This window comes from Ctenopharyngodon idella, chromosome 17, assembly GCF_019924925.1.
Source record: "Ctenopharyngodon idella isolate HZGC_01 chromosome 17, HZGC01, whole genome shotgun sequence".
Lineage (NCBI taxonomy): Eukaryota > Metazoa > Chordata > Actinopteri > Cypriniformes > Xenocyprididae > Ctenopharyngodon > Ctenopharyngodon idella.
Genome location: NC_067236.1, coordinates 6,750,185 through 6,773,619, shown reverse-complemented (window position 1 = coordinate 6,773,619; position 23,435 = coordinate 6,750,185). Strand labels below are relative to the sequence as shown.

Sequence of the window (23,435 nt, the reverse complement as noted above, 5' to 3'; positions counted from 1 at the left end):
GCATGATCACATGATTGCATATTGTTATTGCAATGCTCTGCCAGTTGAGCTACGTGAAACCTGAAATATGACGCAGATAAAAGGGAACAATGCATTAAAATGAAAATGTCCTGTTGTCGATAGGGGCGCAACTTTAGCAAACGCTCCTATGGGTCGTATTTCAAGTGACAAACGACCTGTATGGTCGTATTGGTTGGAGAACATGTTGGAGATGAAAATATTTCAAATAAACTTTTTATTCATCAAAGAATCCTGGGGGAAAAAAAAAAAAAAAATGTACCACGGTAATGTTCCACAAAAATATTAAGCAACACAACTATTTTAAGCATTGCTAATAATGTTTACAAATGTTTCTTGAGCACCAAATCAGCATATTAGAATGATTTCTGATGGATAACTGAAGACTATTTTAAAGTGTAAAAATATTTCACATTATTACTGTTACTGTATTTTTGATTTAAAAGCCTTGGTGAGCATAAGACACTTTAAAAAACAAAACAAATCTTACTAACCCCAAACTTTTGAACTGCAGTAGGTGTACAGCAGGTGTGCCTTTGAGGATTCTAGTCAAATAACAGGCTCATGTACCCATAAAAATACAATTTTTGCACTTTTTTCCCCCAATGGTGCTGTGTGTGTGCAGTATGCACATGATTTTACTTTATATTTGTCAGAAATCTTTCTGATGATTGGTGATTGGGAGGGTGATTGGGAATAATTAGGGAATAAGAACATAGTTTCTGATGCTTCAATGCAAATTAATTTTATGATGATTCACACACATCTACCAACACACATGAATATGTGTCTGAAATGAGCATACTCCAGTGTGGTGACTTCTGTCATGACCTCTGGCGCTCTGTGCTGCCGACACGGTTTGCTCTCAAAAAGAGCAGCACACAATGACCCGGAAGGCAAAGCCAGACCCACTGAACCTCAAACACACACTAACAGCTACACTTGCAATTGTAAAGATATTCTGGCATCATTTACTCATCATCCTCATGTTGTTCAAAACCTGTATGATTGTTATTTTACTGTAGAACACATATAAATAAAATTAGATAAAACTACACATAGTAGTGCTCATAAATCATGGCGACAAGTCAGTGGCTTGTCTAATATATAATAATAAAGTTGTACAGTGCTTTTTGTACCAGACTAACCGGGATATTTCTACTGAAGAGATAAATCGCATGCGAAAATTGGACTGGATTTTCATGCTGAATGTCTGTTGGCGTGAACAGGTCTTTATTCTGCAATTTTGCCAAGGTCTCTCTCGAAAAAGACTTTTCTAATTTTTTAATTAGATTACAATTTTCATTTTTGGGTGAAAAAATTCCTGTTAACTTAAAGGCCCACTGAAGTGCCTTGGAACGTGCAGCATTATTCAATGTGTTGACGTAATTTCCACTGAAACAGTAAGACAGGGCGGGACATATCGACCAGCTCCTCCCCTTTTTTGAAATAGCCAATAGCATTTTGTTTATATCACAGCTCAGCCAGAGCCATTAGCCGCATTTCCACTGTCACTTCCGGGGCTTGATCGTGCCTCGTCAGGGCTTCCTTGGGGCCAACGGCCAGGGTTTTTCGGCCCGCCAAATACCTTGGTCCAAAGCGGGCCAGCTCGGGCTTGAGGGAGTGGTTACGAACAAAGGCGGAGTTTATCTGTGTGTGGAGACGGAGGCGCCATGGATGATTACATGTAGGTGACCAGCTAACATCAGCATTAAAGACTTTTAAAAACATTTTAGCTCAAAACTCACTTTCAGACAGCAGGAAGTGTTTGAAATAACTTCTGTTTGTGATCCGATGTGGATTCTGATCACCAAGGCTATGCGCGCTATTACCATAGTAAACATGGTAAATACGACAGCTTGAAGAAATCAGACAAATCATATACGTAGGCTATCACAATAATGTATTTATTTTATCTGTCAGCACGTCTCATCTCTTAACGGACTGTCTAATATCCATAGCTCCACATATTTCATAAAATAAAGCAACTACAGATTTTCGGGATTCCTCTGTTTCTCAGACTGAAAATATAACTGTTGGGACTGTCACTGGAGAGAGTGCTAAAGCTCCTCAGGTCGTATTTTTGGTAGAAAATTTGTATAAATTATCATTCTTTGTAAATGTGATGTAAACTGTCCATTGACTACAAATAAACAGAAACAGACGTGACTGAATAAGTGCGTGTGTCCTCTTTCTTTTGTGAAATAACAGTAAATACCACTTTGTTACTGCGTGTTACTGGAGGGTTTTAGTGAAGCGCTGCGAGCTTCTGGCCCGACAGTGGAAATGCAGCGTGATTTTGGGCTCGGTGCTACAAGTCCGGGGCTGTTAGCCTAGCCTGGCCCGCTGAAAGCCCTGGCTCGCACTGGCCCGACAGTGGAAAAGCGGCTATTGAGCTCAGTCAAAGTCCCTTTCAAGGAAAGTCTGTTCACTCTGCGGCCATATTTGCAACACTTCCGGGCAGCTATTTCAGGCATCCAAGACCAAGTCCTATCTACTTGAATAGGGGAATCCTGACTTGGCAAAAGTTTCTATGGGAACCGGAGCTTCTAAGGGCAGCTTCCGTGACGCGATGACTACTAATCAGCGATTGGCTCTTTTGCTTAGAAGGTGGGGCGCTTTCCGCCATATTGTGCATTGCAGTTTCCCCCATTCATAAGTAATAGGAGTGAACCAGCTTTCTATATCCATAGTCTTTGGCCCGGTAAAGCTTTAGTTTCCTTCTAATCTCTAACCGTTTATCCTCCTAATATCCTCCATGTCGCTTTAAAATATAGCATTCTGTGCAGAATTCAAATGTGTCCGAACATTTTGTGGTCTGCGCTGACTCGCGCATGTCACCCGCTCTGTGCTAACATGTCTCTATCATGTGTGCGCGCTGTGGTGGTTTGGAAATGAGTTGGTGTGTAAGTAGCATATTTACATAAATGTAAATATAAAACAATACCACCCAGACATAATACTTGTTATATATAGCCTACATGTTTTGCATCCATAAGGAAAAGAGGATGCACATACACACAAACAAACTACATTCATGGTCAACATTCACCAACAGTCAGAAGAAAAACAAGTTTTGTGTCACATTTGGTCTGAGTGAGATGAAGCGATAAAGAACTGTTCTGTGGAAAAGTTGTGAGAGTGAAGAAGTCAGCTGAGAGTTATAAGACTAGAGTGAAAGGAAGAGATTGGTTATCAAATGTTATCAGAGAGACAGGAAATATTTCTGCCATGTTAAAAGATGAGAACATACCCCCACCCTGTTTAATTGCACTCAGTCTATCATAGATCAGGGTACAGTTGTCAAAGGATGTGACCTCATCATATGACTGATAGTGTATTAGAGAGAAACAACTCTGCATTCTGACAGAATCTTTGTTATAATAATGGATTTTTCAGTTTGTCAACAAAATGTTATTCAATAACTGTAATTGTACTCAGCATTTGGCCTTGTCACCCTTTGTTCAGTATGAGTAAGCTTCCATTTTTGCAAAGATCCCTGTGGGGCCTAAAACAGAATTATACAATTACAGAATTAATAGATTATATAATGTTATATTCTGAATGCATTTGTGGAAACTGCAACTGTCGTGATATGACATCACGTCTTTTTAAAAAAAACATAAATTCAACATATCACAAATAATAATAGATCCAAAATGCAAAAAAATATACAATCTGCTCCACTTTATTGCAACACTTCAAACTCGGGCTTTAAAGGGCTTTTTTAATTCAACTAAAAGATCATTACATGACGTATCGAACTTCTGTTGGTCACATGTCAAATTTGTGAAAATATCTTAAAACTGACTTGTGAGGACATCTGAAGTGCTCTACTAATAGAGCATAAATCATGTTTTGCCTCAGAGCTAGTAATATCAACAGGTTTGTGTAAGGGTAAGGTGTTGAAAATGCTGTCTTATAGTGTAAAAACGACTTCTCTGTGTGTTTATGTGTGTGTGAAAGAGATAGTAGTTTACATATCAGGTTCGCTTAAACTGGCAGTAAACTGCTGGATCGATGCTGGAGGAAGAGAGAGACTGTGAGGGCGAATGAGGGACGAGTAGAGAAACAGTGTGAGGGGAGGAGAGAAAGAGAGAGAGAGGCATTTCCCTCTGGCCAAAATGAGCAAGAACTAGGCCACACTGTACCGCACCTGAGCAAAGCCAAAACAGCTGCTGCTTCTTTTTAAACTCACCTTTAGATTTATTGAGAAAAAAAAAAACAACTACTGTAACTTTATTTTTACATTAGTGGCAAAGCTCAACGTCCTCTACACCAACCACGGTGGTGTCTGAGGAGCTGCAAGGACGTAACTTACAAATTCAACTTTTGCATGTGTGGCAGTGTGTGTTTAGATCACACCACTGTCACTGAGCTTCGCTGGGTATCAGATGTGGCCTTATATATCTGATCAAATACTGTATATCTGAGCCAAATATAGATAAATGAAACATTGTTTCAAACAAAAGAGCACAAGCAAATATTTACACAAGTCTGGCAGTATATTTTCTTGTCTGAATCCACGAGGTAATATTAATTACATTAATATAGTGTGTTTTAGTGAGTAAGAAAAAAATAGAGAAGAAATTCGCTAAAGAAAGACCACACTTGCCTGTGCTGTAACTTCATGTCTCTCATACTGTATCTAAAATGGCGCCTCTGTTGGCCCAATGTGTTACTGCAGCCAAACCAAAAAAGTAAGCACTGTAGGTAAGCAGGACACAGATTACTGTAAAAATGCTGCCCTTTTTTGGTGCTGATATTTACTGATCTGATATTTTGTTTCTAGATCATATACAGTAATATTAAAAATAAAATAAAATAAAATAAAAAAATTAAAAATTCCAGATGAATCATTTTGATACATGTATGTCTTTATGAACAACAGCATCTTAAAATAAATTCATGCTGTGTGTGTATTTAGTAATGGCATGGAATAGTTTAAAGAGAAAAGTAACTTTGTTTAGAAAAGGATGAAGATCAAAGGAGTCTTTAATGAAATGATGCAATTAAGATGTAAATTAGAATTGTGCGTGTGTGTGTGTGTGTGTGTGAGAGAGAGAGAGAGAGAGAGAGAGTGCGCATGCGTGCATAGCCTACATGTGAACTTCACACAGTTTATTAATTTGTTTCTTTTGAACCTGCAATGTTACTTGCAACATTAACATTAACAACAGTGGCACAACAAAAACATGAAGAGCAGTGTGGATATCTGTATGTTTCCTTTTCAGTCTTTATAGTCCTATATAAACATTATTAAATTAATTTGTAATTATAAATTAATATTCATTAGCTTTGTCCAATTTAACGAATTGTTCTTTTGAGTCAGATCTTTTCAGTAAGCAGGTTTAAAATTTGGCCTGAATGATTCATTCACAAACTGGACTGATTCAGTTAGCGGTTCACAAATCGACAACTAAGTGCAAATTCCAAATGCCGTTTTTGCACCCTTGAAGGGCACTTTGGGAAGGGAATGCCATTTGTAGGGGCGTTCCAAATGAAAGTGAACAACTGAGGCTGAATCCCAAATGGCACTCTAAACTCTCGCGGTCTTCCTCTGAGTCTGTACTTTCTTGAAGTAATGCTGCTTTGACTGCCGGGTAAAGTCCTCTGCGTAGCTCGCAAACTTGCAGGCTCAGCTGAAGTGCGCAAGGATGTTCGCGAGCACCCCCTTTGCGGTTGATATGCGCCCTCAATGATATGTGCCCGCACTGAAGTGAGCTCCCCAGCAGACTTCTTCCCGACAGTCAAAGCGGCGTTACGTCACGAATGTGTGGACTTGTGGGAAGACCGCGAGTGTTTAGGGTGCCATTTGGGACAGAGCCTATATAGATCAGTGGTGTCAAGTCCTCGTGATTCATTTTAAAATCTATAAATGGCGGTAGAGTTGGAGTTATTGTATAAACAAATAATTAAAGTTGGTTTGTTTTGTTGCAATATATTACACACATTTGCGTCATGCATTCATCATAAGTTTTTAAAAAGTTTCATAGGTAAGAAATGTTTATGCTTTGTCTTTAATCCTTAACTTATAACATTAAGAGCAGATCAGGAACATGCATATAAAGCACATTTAAAAAAACACACACACAAAAAAAAACTTCATTATAACATTTATTTGTATCATATTAACAGCAATAATAGGCTAAGATATTGCTTTTGGGCTAGCGTTGTTGGTAACATTCAATGTGAAGCTAATGAGGAAATGACGTGGTCTTTCATTGCTCCCTTCGCCAAGTGCGTTCCAAACGGCTTCATTATGACGCACAAGTGCCCTGCTCCCTCCAAAGTCCACACTTCAAGGGCTCTGCCCTTCAGAGTGAGTAGGACATAGGGATGCTCACCTCAGATTGGAATTGCCTTTACTGAACCGAGAATTGTCTTGATTATATCGGACACTCTTTTTCATAATTATTTGAAAAACGATGACTGAGCGGATTGTAAAAGTGTTTTGGGATCGTTGGACTTAAAAATTGGGCTAAAAATAAGTTATTTTAATAGAAGAAGAACAGAAATATTAGCCTATTAATAAAACGTATTAGACCAAACAAACGATTCGCGAAATGAGTAGATTTCCCCCTTACTGCTCACAGAAAAAAAAGTTCATCATGACATGTAGCGGTTTATACAGCCGGCTGGAGAGGTTGCAGAGATGTCGAGTGTGTGATGCATTACACTACAAATGAAACCGGTATTGCATCACGTGGCACCGTCCTTGTTAATTGCTGATAATTTATTCATTGATCATCAGTAACACGGATAAAGGGTTTGCGTTCATACATGTGTATGAGAAATGGCAGCAAAGGGAGGGAAGAAAAAACACAAACGTTAAAGCAGAATCTCCGCTCTCTCTTTCTTTCTCTTCTCGAACGCAGCGCGCGTATCCCACTCAGAGCGCGAGGCTCCGCGGCACGCGCACACACGCTCGCTCACACACTCACGCACAGTCACACACAGACTGAACCAGCCGAGAGAGGGAAGAATGAGGAAGAACTCGCACGCACATTTCAGCTCTCATAGATTTGCTGATAAAGCATCAGATATTTGATCGCTACGGGTCTGTTTGGGGAAAAAACAAACGCGTGTATGGAAATCGGAGGGTGCATATAATACTCGCGTGGGTCTCTAATCTTTCCTGCATATCATATATAAAAACCTAAACTAATGCGAGCTGGGATACTACTGACGGTTTCCGACAAGCACTGTCTTCGTTAACACTCCTGCTGCCGCTCAGACTTTCTACTTCACGGAGCACCGTTACGGTAAGAGCACATTTTATATATATATATATATATATATATATATATATATATATATATATATATATATTATGTGTGTGTGTGTAATATATAATAAGGATTATATATGGATATATAATGGGATTGCATGGAGCTTAATGGTGGCGGTATCGTTGCACGAGGGTTAATATGGGGGGCTACAGACAAACCGAGTAGGTATCACATTCATATAATCATCATGGAGAGTGACCCGTTTGATACAGAGGTGCGCTCTCGTGCCCGTCCGGTACGGTCCGGTCCGCAGTGGCCCGCGGATGATGATTTAACCGGGTGTTCGCCTTCACCTCGTTTTACGGGATTCTAATGTGCACGTGAAAGTTGTATTAAACACAATCCGGTCTCGAGAGCCTCTGCGCCCCTTGAACACATCGCGAAAAAAAGCCCTTGAGGCCATCGTTTTATCCGAACAATAAGAAATTGTTATCCCCGATAAGAAATTATGCATGTCCGCAACGCCTAGGATGTGGGATAACAGATGTTTCATCAGTGGATAGGGTAGAGGTGCTGAATGAGAGCAGTAGGTTGCGGTAGATGTGAATGAGAGTGAGCGAGATCTGAGCAGTGCTGAATTAAAACGCTGTTTATTTGGTTCTTTTGCATTTCAGATCACTAAACCGAGGTTAAACGATCGTTAAAGCTACTGAAATGCACATTATTATATAATTATGCAGGCCTATTAGTAGCTAAGTGTTTTAGTTTCATATGAATGTGTGAGTAAGATCTGCAAGATTTTGCTGTGCACTATGCCCATTGATGACTGCAGATATGAGTGTGTGTGTGCATGTGAGGCACTGTTGGGTGTGTGTGTCCATGCATGTGTTTTGCACCATGAGCAAGTGTTTCATCTTCTTGCCTCAAGGGCCGATTGCCACCCTTTGTCTGATGATGCATTTTGCAGGCATCGTTTGAATTCAGGACTGCTTGCTTGCAGTCAAGCCGCCAGCGTCCCAACCTGAACTTCACTGGATTATTTTTTTGGATCTAAACTACGCTCTGGACTAATAGCTCTTTTTTTTTTAAAGAGGAAACACCTTGCAGAATGTAATGTCATTCAGCACTAGGCTTAAGAGAGCATCTGGACTTTTTTATGCATTCCGTTTAATGGAACCTGATGATTGAATTGATAAACAAATGTAACAAATGGATAATCAAGTCCAGAATGATTTTTATCTAACATTTCTGGAATGTGCCTTTTAGCAAATACTGTTAAAATGTTCCAAAAATGTCAGACTTGAATCAGTGTCAGACACCCCATAATACAGCAATAATTTTTGACAACACGCATGTTGGTGCTTGTTCATGATCAGTGTCCTGGTTTAATTTCAATAGTTGTTCATCTGTTTTTCTCTATTTTCTCTTCTTTCTCCTTTTCTCTTTGCATTATAGCAGAAGTTTGTCACCGAGTAAGGAACGATGAGGAATCGTGAGACCTCCCCGCACCTCTTCTTGAGCTTTCAGTGTATAGTCATGGTGACACTGCTCTTCAGCGTCCACCATGTGGCAGCGGAACACGCTCCAGACCACAGCCAAGATCATAGTTCTCCTGCCAACAAGTCTTTGTCTTGTGGTGGGACTGTCACATGCTCACCTGGAGTCATCCTTCCGGTGTGGGAACCCCCGAATCCTTCCTTTGGGGACAAGGTAGCCCGGGCCACTGTTTACTTTGTGGCACTGGTATACATGTTTCTGGGAGTTTCGATTATTGCTGACCGCTTCATGGCATCCATCGAGGTCATCACCTCTCAGGAGAAGGAGATCACCATTAAGAAACCGAATGGTGAAACGACCACCACAACTGTACGCATCTGGAATGAAACTGTGTCCAACCTCACCCTCATGGCTCTGGGGTCTTCTGCTCCTGAGATTCTGCTCTCGGTCATTGAAGTGTGCGGCCATAACTTTGAAGCTGGTGACCTCGGACCCTCTACCATCGTGGGCAGTGCAGCTTTCAACATGTTCGTCATCATTGGAATCTGTGTCTACGTGGTGCCCGACGGAGAGCATCGCAAAGTGAAACACCTGCGTGTTTTCTTCGTCACGGCCGCTTGGAGCATCTTCGCCTACTTGTGGCTCTACCTGATCTTGGCTGTTATCTCGCCAGGCATCGTCCAAGTGTGGGAGGGTCTTCTCACTCTTTTCTTCTTTCCTATTTGCGTGGTCTTTGCTTGGATCGCTGACCGCCGGCTCCTGTTTTACAAGTACGTTTACAAGCGCTACCGAGCCGGCAAGCACCGTGGCATGATCATCGAGACGGAGGGGGACCGTCCTCTGCCATCCAAGGTGGATATTGAGATGGACGGGAAGATGCTGAACTCTCACGCAGTGGACTTCTTGGATGGAACACTGGCTTTGGAACTTGAGGACAAAGACCTAGATGAGGAGGAAGCTAGACGTGAAATGGCAAAGATCCTGAAGGAACTGAAGCAGAAACATCCGGATAAAGAAGTAGAGCAGTTGATTGAACTCGCTAATTACCAGGTGCTCAGCCAGCAGCAGAAGAGCCGTGCATTCTACCGATGCCAGGCGACCCGCTTGATGACTGGAGCAGGTAACATTCTAAAGAAGCATGCGGCAGACCAGGCTCGCAAAGCAGTGAGCATGCACGAGGTGCGCAGTGACACTGGTGAGAATGACCCGATTTCTAAGATCTTTTTTGACCCTGGCTCTTACCAGTGCCTGGAAAACTGTGGAACTGTGGCAGTGAATGTGGTTCGGCGTGGAGGCGATCTCAACCAGACCGTGTCGGTGGAATTCCGCACAGAAGACGGAACTGCAAATGCCGGCTCAGACTACGAATTCACTGAAGGCACTGTCGTTTTCAAACCAGGTGAGACGCAGAAGGAGATCCGAGTTGGAATTATTGACGATGACATCTTTGAAGAGGACGAGAACTTCCTTATCCACCTCAGCAATGTCCGTGTGCTTCATGAGGGTGATGAGCCAGAGACCACTGAAACCAATCACGTGGAGACCATCGCAACCCTCGGTGTGCCCTCCACAGCAACAGTCACCATCTTTGACGATGACCATGCTGGAATCTTCACATTTGAAGAGCCAGTCACCCACGTTAGTGAGAGTGTGGGTGTCATGGAAGTGAAGGTCCTGCGTACGTCTGGCGCCCGTGGGGTGGTGTCACTGCCGTATAAAACCGTTGAGGGAACTGCTCGTGGAGGAGGAGAGGACTTTGAAGACTCCCATGGTGTTCTGGAATTCCAAAACGACGAAATCTTGTAAGTCATAGTTTCATATTTACAGTAAAATGTGTTTTTTTGGATTTGGGTTCCTGTTCTGACGAGTCACTCCTAAAATATCACTGTTAAGAAATCACATTTTAGAACTTTTTCAAATTCAAAATCAGGATTTCATTTGTATTAGTATTGTGCTCTGTCAGAACAGGAATGTAATGCATGTAAGATGTTTTTGAATTGGATGTGCCTGATAGAGCGACATGCTTGATGCTAAGTATTTTGCTGTGTTGATGTCACTATGATATCAGAAGCATTGTGTGCAAAGAGCAGCCGATGGAGGATGTCATCAAAGAGAAACTCCCCAGATCTACTTCTCATCTTCTCCTCTTCTCCATCTTTTCATGTATCTTTCATTCACAATTCTCTCTCTTTAGATTTTAGCCTCAAAGCCTGATTCTTCAGTCAGTGTGAATCATGATGATTTATAATATCCTGTTTGGCAGATGTTTAACTGTTTTGTATCCTGTTTATTTATTAATTATGTTATTTATTTACTGCTACGTGTAGTGTTTGCGTAATGTTTAATGAGACTTCTTTATGCTTTTGACTATAGCCTTTGACTCGAGTTTTTCATTTCTGGAGATGTTGCATGTTTGCGTGTAGCTTATGTCATGAGTATATTCCCTGTTAAAAAAAAAAAAAAACATCTTAAACCAAACTAAGATGGTCTTATTTGGTCTCCCAATCCTGGACAGGCTGGTTCGTTGGCTGGATTAGGTGGGTTTGGAGCACTTTACCCAGCTAAACACTATCTTGTCCAGGCTGGGAGACCAACTTAAACTAGAAAAGACTATCAAACCAGCTTAGGCTTGTTTAGTCTAGTTTTTTCAACAGTGTTTGCCCAGGTTTCTAGCCATGCAAATCTCATAGATTTGCCATTCTGACAACACCAATTTTCTAGGCTACAGATCATAGAGTGAGTGTGTTTTGTTGTTTGCTGACAAACTGTTGCTTGACATGAGAGGGAAGCCTCAAAGCTATCTCTAACATGTCTCCTGCACCTGAGCAAAGGTTATTGTAAGTGAATAATCAGCCCGTCTGCATGAGACATGTAGTAAAACAGAAAACTGTCCATCTGTCCTGGTATACAAGGCGTTAGGCAAGCACAGTGACCGATTGTAACAGGGCTGTGTATGTTTTAACCAGATTCAAAGCAGATGTTGAGGGTCAGACTTTCGGGGGCCTGTTGGCCTGTTGCATACTTTCCATAGAGCAAAGCTGTGCGTGCCTTTAAGTGGATTTTAATAACACTCCTGTAATGAAATGATGAAGGGATAGGGGGTGTGTCAGGCACTGTGCTGTAGACAGGATTGTGGCCACTTTCTTGCAGCTCAACTCGCATTCAAGAACTCAGATGTCTTGATTTCCTTGGGATCTTAAAAATTTCCAGAACGTATAATTAGAACATTATCTCAGCATTCTGGAATATGAGTGTGGAACAAGGTTGGAATGCAGGGTTACCTCACTGTGCAGGACCGTGATTCATTGCACTTTCTGAGCCCGTTTGGAACTGTTTGGACGCTCTGTTTACTAAATACAGCTCTGTGAAAGTTATTCGGTCCAAAACAGTATTTCACTAGTACCCTCAGAAAATTCTGGATGTCAGTGAAAGATGAATGGACTGCCAAACTCTCCCATTACTGCCAATCTGTTAACATCATAGATGTGCTTGCGGACACACAACTTTTTATTTTCCTTACAGGATTGTGTGGTCTCTCTGTCACACAGTAGATCATCCAGATTGAAACTCATGTGATAAATATCAGTTCAATATGTCCTTTATTGTTGTGCCTTCTGGGTCTAATGGTTGTGTTTCAGTGGTATGATGGTATCATGGGATGTTAAGTAGTCCAGGCCAGATCTCATAGAAGGAGACAAGGCTGTGAAGCACCATCGTGCTGCGATGCCCTTGAACACAACCCAGATGCAAGGCACAATGGATTGCTCTGGAAAAGAGAGAGAGAGAAGGAAAAAAGTAAAAGGGAATGAGAAAATAGATGATCTACATCCCAGAGCCTGAGGCAAACTCCACCCTAATTTCAGTGTCGCAGTTTGTTAGAGAAACATAGAACTAAAGTTTGAGCTCCTTGCAGGCCTGTAGTTTCTTTACTCCCATTGGATTATTCCGAGAGTCAGGAGCGCTGGCATTAACTGATAAGCAGATTTCCACAGTGCTAGAGCACTTGTAAATCACAAAGTTCTACAAAGCTCCCAATAAATGTGTAGTACTGCAGTCCTGCAGATTTTCCCATGAAATCAGTAAATTTAGAAAAATTATTACAAACAGTCTGCAAATCAAATCAGGATTGTGTAATTTGTATCTTTTGCGTTTTTGCATTTCATGACTTTTACTTTATAATTCAGTTCCTTCATTTTAATTTGAATTGATGTAGCAAATAAAATGCAGAATTTTTTGAAAGTTTTGAGAAAAAAAAGAAAAAAAGCACAACCCTGGTTTCCTTGTAGTTATAAAATGTTGTGACAAATGACATCTGTATCTGTATCTGACAACTTAATCATCAGACCGTCCCGCTGGACAGATTCCGAATAAAATGAAAGAAGAAAGAAATGAAGGCAAAACACAAGGGAGAGAGAAATGTGTTGAGAACTAGCTAATGAAGAAACTTAACACAAAATATAAAAGAGTGGCTGTTTAAAAACCTTTTGAGCTGCCGACATAGAGAGCATTTTAGGCATCACAGGCTATAATGTCCAAAAAGTGCTGTGGACAGCTTGCTAGGTTTTGAAACAACCTGGTTATGAATTTATATTTTGCATTAACTGCATTTTAATTTATAAATGTATATTTTTTGAAATAGAAAATATAGGCTAGTTTTCATTTTTATATTAATTTTGGAATTATTTAATTGTTTTTTCCTATGCATATTAGTTCCAAACAGCACCGGCCATACTTGATGCATCACATGGTAGCTAGTGTCCATCTCTCTGTGCTTGTCACAAAAACTTAAAGACATGGTTATTTTGGTCTTCATATATCCATTTTGGTGACCACATTTCTGTTTTATGTGTTTTGGAGACCAAAAAACAAGACCAAAAAAGATTGACGTAGATAAACTTCTGATGTTAACATTTTTTAGGTGTGTAGATGGTTTGATTTAAAGCACTCATGTCAGTTACATCTATGAGGGTCATTCTTGCAGTTCGACTTCCATGTAATCTATTCGAGTTACTGGCTAAATGGCACGTAGCTCTAGATTATTCACCTGCCGAAGCATTTGGTTCTTGGTAAGTGGTAATTTTCGACTCTGGCAATAGGTTAAGAAAAAGGAAGAGAAAGATGAAGAGAATGAAAGATTCAAAGAGCGAGTAAATTATAGATGGGTAAAATGAGAAAGGGAAAGAGAGAGACACAGGGTCAGTTTTGAAGTGTTAATCTGCTCTGTCCAATTAGAGCCAATAACAGCTGCAGGAAACAGCATAACTAGAACATTCATACAACACATACACTCCACACACAGTTAGTCACAAGCTAAGCACACTGGCGTAAGAGATGCCCCTGACCCCTGACCCCTGACCCCATGCAAGTGGCCTTCTCGAAACATTGATTAAAATATATTTTGGTTAAAACTGGTTTGATTTAAGAGCAAATGTGGTACCTATAAATGTGGTACTCTATCTATCTATATATATATATCTATATATTTTTTTTTTTCAAACTCTGCAATTTTTGTTTTATTTTTAGAATGTTGTTTTTATGTTGGCTAATTTTTTACCTAATTTTTTTTTTTTTTAGATTTTTTTTTACATTTATATTTATATATTTTTTGTTTCATTTTTGTCATTTATGTGATTAAAATGCCAAAGCTCTTCAGCACTGAACTGTTGTTGTCTTGCAGTAGCCCACCAGATTTAACCTTCTAAATTATATTTTTATTAAAATATTTAACAGAAAATATTTTATCACAAGGGAAAGAAGTATTTAAAAGACGGCTAAATTGCCAAATTAGCATCACAGACTTTCTGCAATTTTTAACAACATTTTACAAACACTCATGCAAGATGTCTCACTGGTTTGTGAGCGGGGCCTCAAGATTTCCATGTGCTATTTTTAATACACAATGCAGTAACACATCCACTCACACACTAGATATGCTTGCACACACTTATTAGCACTCTTTAAATGCTATTTAAAGGCTATTAGCTGTCTCATGATTGACAATTAAGAACAACATTATTCAGTTAAATGTTGCAGGAAAAATATCTTTATATTATTTATTTTCCATAAACTGCTGAAGCAAAGAAGAAAATTCCACTTCACCTGAATGCGTCATTCATTCATTTGAAATCATTATGATATTTAAAGTAATGAGTGCAGCTGATTACTGTTCTTAACGATGTGTAAAGCTTGTAATATGTTACTGTGTATAATAGCACTCCATTAAATATTAATAATGAACCCCAATATTATCCAAGATTTTAAATTGGTCTCCTCAAATCATTTTCTTGCTTTCTTAGTCTCTCTCCTGCTGTCTGTTGGCATCTGTCTCTCTCTCTCTCTCTCTCTCTCTCTCTCTCTCTCTCTCTCTCTCTCTCTTTCTCACTCTGAGAGTGGCATGAAAAATGTTACATTCTGGGCAGAGACTGCGCGTCTGTAATGAGAGGGTTATTAACAGTGATGTTTCGATTAGCACACAAGCTTCCTGTGCAGGTGGGAAGGGAGTGTTTCTGTCAGATATCCTGAACCCTCACTCACCCCGAGAACTGAGTCAAGCCTCACTAATGAATACCCCGACACACTGTCACTGTCTCACTCGCTCCAGTCCCCTTTCAGCGCTATCAGCGCTTTCTGCCTTAATGTCTTTCTTGCTTGTTTTCTATCACTCCTTATATTTAGGGGTTAGGGATTTGAAAATATGAATAAATAAATTGAATAAATGCCACATCTGGAGATCAGATAATGTAAGTGTACTATAAATTAACTTATACTTTAGGCTAAAATGTACTCAAGTTAAATATTATATTATATTATATTATATTTTATTATATTATATTATATTGTTGTCACACTTCAGGACACATTTATTTCATATGTCCTACCCAAATACTCTCCTACATTGTCATGTCTTTCTTTTTCATTATCATGTTTTTTTTTTCCTCACTTGTTTTTCAGTTTATTTTATGTGTTGTGGGTCTAAGAGAAAAAGTAAGAGGGTGAATGTTTATGGTTGCTCTAGTTTCTCTTTCAGTGTGGGTTTTAGTGTGTGTGTGTTTGTTATGGGTTGCACTGGTTGAGTTCATTCTCACAGAGGTGGGTGAGGAGGTAAAAGGGGATTGGAGAAATGAGAAAGGAAGAGAAAATGAGAAACGGAGAAGGCGGTGGAATGTTTGTTGTATTTCAGCTCCCCTGGCAGGCACTGAGCTAACAGGTGGGGATTACTTCTGCCAAAACACTGCTATTACTATTTACTGTAACCAGAGAACACACACATACTTTGTGTGTGTGTGTGTGTGTGTGTGTGTGTGTGTGTGTGTGTGTGTTTTATTTCCCCTTAAGAGTTTCTTCTTTTTGACCTAAAATATTACACAAGAAGACTAGCGGTAGCCGCACAGATCTAAAGCACATTTTTAAATCGGTTTCCTGTGCTAGGAGCTAATTGATTTACAGAAGTAGTTTCATATAGTGTTTACACCACTTTACACCACTTTATGTCTCTCTTTCTCTTTCTCTTTCCTACCTGGGCCCTGTTTAGATGTTAATACATGACCAGGCCTGCACTGATTTCCACTTAAATTGGAACACCCATTATTCACGCATATGCCGGTTCCTATTTTGTTTGTTTTTATTAAATATTTTGTCTAATTTGGTTATTTTTTCAGTTACCAATACAAGCACAATACTGCTAGCTGCATTCATGTGTTTTACCGTGTTTTAACAACAGCTGGTGTATAGAATCTCGCAGATATTTCCCCAAATTCAGAGAATGTGGAAAAAGTGTGCAGACTCAGTATAGGACTGAACATGAGGAATGAAATCACTCCTTCATCCAGTTATTCAGAATGAATGTGTCTGGATTAAAAAGGAAATAGTTAAAGGGTGAATATTATGGAAAACAGGCTTTTACTTGCTCTGGTAAAATTGCAGAGTTTGATGTACTGCATATACTCAAGCTCTGTTCGTACGGGACCAGTTTTCTTCCCTGAGGAGGTCAAATTTGCACAAAATTGCAATACAAAGTTACCTATTGCACTTTTTACAGTAAAAAAAATATAGAGCAAATTACTTTTTTTTTGTTTTTTTTTTTTGTTTTTGTTTTTTGCTTACCTCTAAATGTAGGATAAGAATGTCTGTGATAGTAGTAAATTATTTTTCATAAAATGCTTCTCAATTATTTTGATCTGTGTTTTCCGTCATAATTTGGCTAGCGTTACATTATGTGATCACGCTCTTATTCACGTAAATGCTTTTAAATGCTGTGAATGTCGTATCTGTGTGACACACACGTCTCGTGCTCACAGAAAGACCCACGCCATTAACAAGTTCTCTTTCGCGCTTGAACAAACAATAAAACACAGAATTATACCACAATGCCAGTTTTGATTCCTGTTCTTGTTCGACAGCGGCAGGTCTTAAAGTCACAGCAGACTAATAAACCGTTGCTGTGATATCTGTAATTAATGTTAATCAAAAATTAAAAATATTAAAAACTCCAGTGTTTTTAATCGCGATTAATTACAGAAAAGATGTGATAAATTTTTTTTTTTTTAATTGACAGCACTAATATATATATATATATATATATATATATATATATATATATATATACATACAGTGTGTATATATATATATGTATATATACCGTTCAGGCATAACATTATGACCACCTTCCTAATATTGTGTTGGTCCCACTTTTGCTGCCAAAACAGCCCTGACCTGTCGAGACATGGACTCCACTAGACTGACGGTGTGCTGTGGTATCTGGCACCATGATGTTAGCAGCAGATCCTTTAAGTCCTGTAAGTTGCAAGGTGGGGCATCCACGGATGTTGTTTGTTCAGCACATCCCACAGATGCTCGATTGGATTGAGATCTGGGGAATTTGGAGGCCAAGTCAACACCTCAAACTCGTTGTTGTGCTCCTCAAACCATTCCTGAACCATTTCTGCTTTGTGGCAGTGTGCATTATCCTGCTGAAAGAGGCCACAGCCACCAGGGAAAACCTTTTCCATGAAAGGGTGTACACGGTCTGCAACAATGATTAGGTAGGTGGTACGTGTCAAAGTAACATCCACATGGATGGCAGGACCCAAGGTTTCCCAGCAGAAAATTGCCCAAAGCATCACACTGCCTCCGCTGGCTTGCCTTCTTCCCATAATGCATCCTGGTGCCATGTGTTCCCCAGGTAAGCGACACACACGCACCCGGCCATCCACATGATGTAAAAGAAAATGTGATTCATCAGACCAGGCCACCTTCTTCCATTGCACCATGGTCCAGTTCTGATGCTCACGTGCCCACTGTTGGCACTTTTGGCGGTGGACAGGAGTCAGCATGGGCACCCTGACTGGTCTGTGGCTCTGCAGTCCCATACGCAACAAACTTTGATGCGCTGTGTATTCTGACACCTTTCTATCAGAACCAGCATTAACTTCTTGAGCAATTTGAGCTACAGTAGCCTTCGCTCCCCACGTGCATCAGTGAGCCTTGGCCGCCCATGACCCTGCCGCTGGTTCACCGCTGTTCCTTCCTTGGACCACTTTTGATAGATACTGACCACTGCAGACCGGGAACACCCCACAAGAGCTGCAGTTTTGGAGATGCTCTGACCCAGTCGTCTAGCCATCACAATTTGGCCTCGCTCAAATCCTTACGTTTGCCCATTTTTCCTGCTTCTAACACATCAACTTTGAGGACAAAATGTTCACTTGCTGCCTAATATATCCCACCCACTAACAGGTGCTGTGATGAAGAGATAATCAGTGTTATTCACTTCACTTGTCAGTGGTCATAATGTTATGCCTGATCGGTGTATATACAGGTGCTGGTCATATAATTAGAATATCATCAAAAAGTTGATTTATTTCACTAATTCCATTCAAAAAGTGAAACTTGTATATTATATTCATTTATTACACACAGACTGATATATTTCAAATGTTTATTTCTTTTAATTTTGATGATTATAACTGACAACTAAGGAAAATCCCAAATTCAGTATCTCAGAAAATTAGAATATTGTGAAAATGTTCAATATCGAAGACACCTGGTGCCACACTCTAATCAGCTAGTTAACTCAAAACACCTGCAAAGGCCTTTAAATGGTCTCTCAGTCTAATTCTGTAGGCTACACAATCATGGGGAAGACTGCTGACTTGACAGTTGTCCAAAAGACGACCATTGACACCTTGCACAAGGAGGGCAAGACACAAAAGGTCATTGCAAAAGAGGCTGGCTGTCCACAGAGCTCTGTGTCCAAGCACATTAATAGAGAGGCGAAGGGAAGGAAAAGATGTGGTAGAAAAAAGTGTACAAGCAATAGGGATAACCGCACCCTGGAGAGGATTGTGAAACAAAACCCATTCAAAAATGTGGGAGAGATTCACAAAGAGTGGACTGCAGCTGGAGTCAGTGCTTCAAGAGCCACTACGCACAGACGTACGCAAGACATGGGTTTCAGCTGTCGCATTCCTTGTGTCAAGCCACTCTTGAACAACAGACAGTGTCTTGCCTGGCCTAAAGACAAAAAGGTCTGGGCTGCTGCTGAGTGGTCCAAAGTTATGCTCTCTGATGAAAGTAAATTTTGCATTTCCTTTGGAAATCAGGGTCCCGGAGTCTGGAGGAAGAGAGGAGAGGCACACAATCCACGTTGCTTGAGGTCCAGTGTAAAGTTTCCACAGTCAGTGATGGTTTGGGGTGCCATGTCATCTGCTGGTGTTGGTCCACTGTGTTTTCTGAGGTCCAAGGTCAACGCAGCCGTATACCAGGAAGTTTTAGAGCACTTCATGCTTCCTGCTGCTGACCAACTTTATGGAGATGCAGATTTCATTTTCCAACAGGACTTGGCACCTGCACACGGTGCCAAAGCTACCAGTACCTGGTTTAAGGACCATGGTATCCCTGTTCTTAATTGGCCAGCAAACTCGCCTGACCTTAACCCCATAGAAAATCTATGGGGTATTGTGAAGAGGAAGATGCGATATGCCAGACCCAACAATGCAGAAGAGCTGAAGGCCACTATCAGAGCAACCTGGGCTCTTATAACACCTGAGCAGTGCCACAGACTAATCGACTCCATGCCACGCCGCATTGCTGCAGTAATTTAGGCAAAAGGAGCCCCAACTAAGTATTGAGTGCTGTACATGCTCATACTTTTCATGTTCAAACTTTTCAGTTGGCCAAGATTTCTAAAAATCCTTTCTTTGTATTGGTCTTAAGTAATATTCTAATTTTCTGAGATACTGAATTTGGGATTTTCCTTAGTTGTCAGTTATAATCATCAAAATTAAAAGAAATAAACATTTGAAATATATCAGTCTGTGTGTAATGAATGAATATAATATACAAGTTTCACTTTTTGAATGGAATTAGTGAAATAAATCAACTTTTTGATGATATTCTAATTATATGACCAGCACCTGTATATATATATATATATATATATATATATATATATCACAAGTCCTTTGCACATAGTCTTGAATGTACAGTACAAAAAAGCTTGAGGTGCAAATGGGTGGAAAATAGTCATAAAAAACAAAAAACTAAATTATGGTGCAACAAAACTTTTGTAAACATTACAAGTTGACTTCAGTGGAAAAAAATATAAAATGCCACGAAAGTGTGAGATATGACCCCTTTAAATCCAGAGCAGTGCAATAAGGCTCAGTCAGGAGCAGTGAGTTAGTTAGTTTGTTTATGTATACGCATATGGGAAAGAGAGAGAGCTGAACTTACAAAAAAATCATCACTAAGCAACAGATGTGATGGAGTGGCTGCCATTCAAAAGAGAAACTTGGTGGGAGAAAATAGTGCTGAGAGGGAGGCAAAGAGGGGTGCTGTATAAATGAGCTGGTGCGGGTGGAAACATTGGCATGGTTCTCTTTAAAGATTAGTGGAGCAGGAAAATCCTGCTGCCGGTGGAGACCGATCCCCCTGGATTAGATCAATTTTACACACCTTTACTAGACTTATGACACACACACACTTAAACTCACAAAGTCTGAGCTATCATACTTCTTTGGAGTTGGCCTTTCGCCTTCTGCAGTGGAACTTTTAAGCTGCTGATCTTTCTCCTGTGACTTTATCATAGGATTAAAACTTCCCGCACTAATCTACGGTGGCCTGCAGGTCCCGTTTCTTTCCGAACAAATCCAGGCACGGTTGGATGCAGTACGTTTTATAGTGAGGTTCCCCGAGTTGTGAGGGCTATTCCTCTGGCCGACACCAGTGATTTGCTGAATGTCAATTCACACTCTGGCCTCCAGCGAATGAAGGCGCATTAATGCTTATTAGCTCTCTGAAAAGGAGGTTATTAAATGTCTTGGGTTCGGTAATGAGCTCAGCTTTAGATTCATGATGTTGAAACAAGCAGAAGAAGCAATCCGTCCTCATTATAGAAGAAGAAAGGCAGGAGGAGTAGAAAAAAGGACAAAGAGGGAAAGGAAAAACAGAGAGTGAAAGACAGAAAAAAAAGTTCTAATTTGTTTAAATTCTTATTCATGTGATATATAACACTTTTTTGTTGTTGTTGTTGTTGGATATCAACTTTTAGTTCTTAAGTCTTTAATGTGAAGAACACTCACACAGTCCAGCAACACATACTGAAGTTACTTTGTAATTTCATGTCTCTGTATGTTGTTGATTCTTACATTTTTCACTACTTGAAATGTGGAAAAATTATACTTTTACTTTTATCTATCTAAAAATCTGATAATGGGAAATAATTAAAGGGACAGTTCACCCAACAATTTGCTCACCCTCAAGTTGTTCCAAACCTGTATGAATTTCTTTCTTCTGCTGAACACAAAAGACAATACTATAAAGAATGTCGTAACCAAACAGTTGATTTTCTTTTTCCATACTATGGAAGTCAATGTGGCCCATCAACTGTTTGGTTACCCATATTTTTCAAAATATCTTCTTTTTGTGTTCAGCTGAATAAATAAATTCATACAGGTTTGGAACAACATGATGGTGAGTAAATGACGACAGAATTTTCATTTTTGGATGAACTATCCCTTTTGAATGGATTTTGGCTATAATGTGAGATTGCAAGGATTTTTGGTCGGTATGATGAAAATGAAGCAATAACAGTAACATTTCTTACTTTTTTTGGAGAAAAGTTAGATAAAGCTTGGACTTGCAAGTTAGCCAGCAGTCAATTCATGAAAAGATTTATGAAAATACTGTATCTGAATTATCTTTCTCAATTACTAATTGATTTGGTAATAACAGCGGAAAAAAAAAAAGGGAAAAAAGCAAATCTGAAAGCGAATCACATTTCTGATCTTCAGACTATCACATACACTGCCATTCAAATGTTTGGTCTTGATAAGATTTTTAAATATTTTTAAAAGACTGCATTTATTTGATAATATATGTGTAACGGAGGTTACACAGTAAACCTTACGCCTCTGATCTCAAGAGGTTGCAGCCTTTAGCCTCCTCGCTAGAGTGTCCGACTCCCACGCCGGAGACCCGGGTTCGAGGCCCCGTACAGAGCGGGGCAAGTAGGACCTGGGTAGAGGGGTTATATATGCTATTTTAAAATGTAATTTATTCCTGTATTGGCAAAGCCGAATTTTCAGCAGCCATTACTTCAGTCGTCAGTGTCACGTGATTCTAATATGCTGATTTGGTATTTAAGAAATATTTCTTACCATTATCAAACAATTGTGCTGCTTATTATTTTTCTGGAAACCGTGATACGTTTTTTTTTTTTTCAGGATACTTTGATGAATAGAAAGTTTAAAATAACATTTATTTGAAATAGATTTTTTTGAAATAATGTAAACACTTTTACTGTCGCTTTTAATCAATTTAATGCATCCTTGCTGAATATTAAGCAAAAAAAGTCTTCAAAAAATTCTCACCACCTCCCAGCTTTGAACAGTAGTGTGTGTATACTAATACTAATTGTAAGCACAAATTTTAGTTGAGTTTTAAGGTTCTTAGGACAGAGTGTGAAATATAATTTCCCGGATGCATTTCATGCATTTTTATAGAGTGGGAGTTGAAAAGTCTGGCAAGACCCAGAATAGAGGCATTCTTTCTAAGTTAACCTTTAAAACTTTAATTGGACCACTTTAAAAATAAGGCAAAGGCAATTAAAGTAACACAATAAAAAGTTAAATACTAATCTATCCTTTATAACTATCTAAATAGTTTTTTCCCCCGTCAGCATAAATTTTTTTTTTCTGTAGTTTCATTCTAGAAGTTCTTAGCTAACTATAAGTGAAGAATCACCCATATAGAAGAGTAATGGAGGGATAGCAAGAGAGATGAGTCTGTGTGTGTGTGAGGTGACAGCTGATAATCTCCTAATCCTGCTGAGTCATGTTATGAGGGCAGTTTTGTTTGTAATCCGCTGACAGGAAGTTGGCCCTCTCGGAAGTCCTCCCCCCTCGTTTTTGTCATTGTGTTGTGCACGCTTCCCCTCTTCAGGATGCATCGTTTCAAAGCCGGCAGATGGAGACGTGCTGAGATAAAACATTTTCACAACACAAAAGACTTCATGGATTGGTTCGGTCCAGTTCCTGGGAGGCAGAGATAATAACACACGTCCCAGTTATCAGTGCTATGCTGAGGGAGAAATCAATCACACACACCGTTTATATTAATCAAACTCTTTTCATCTGATGTATTATATTTTGTGAAAAGTCAGAGTCTGTCTTGCCTATATATGGGTGG

At 39.7% G+C, this 23,435-nt stretch overlaps 1 protein-coding gene across 5 annotated transcripts in view; it reads left to right on the top strand.

Annotated features, from left to right (window-relative positions):
• slc8a1b (solute carrier family 8 member 1b) overlaps positions 1 to 23,435 on the top strand; it is a 110,503-nt gene that overhangs the window by 10,958 nt on the left and 76,110 nt on the right. The window contains exons 1-2 of one of the 5 annotated variants that reach the window (XM_051867952.1): positions 6,416 to 7,283; positions 8,706 to 10,549. In XM_051867952.1, coding sequence (XP_051723912.1) covers positions 8,733 to 10,549 — 1,817 coding nt within the window. In that variant the 5' untranslated portion in view covers positions 6,416 to 7,283; positions 8,706 to 8,732. Of the gene's footprint in view, positions 1 to 6,415; positions 7,284 to 8,195; positions 8,361 to 8,705; positions 10,550 to 23,435 lie in introns of those variants that run through there. The other 4 variants (XM_051867949.1, XM_051867948.1, XM_051867951.1 and 1 more) reach the window with 4 other exon arrangements.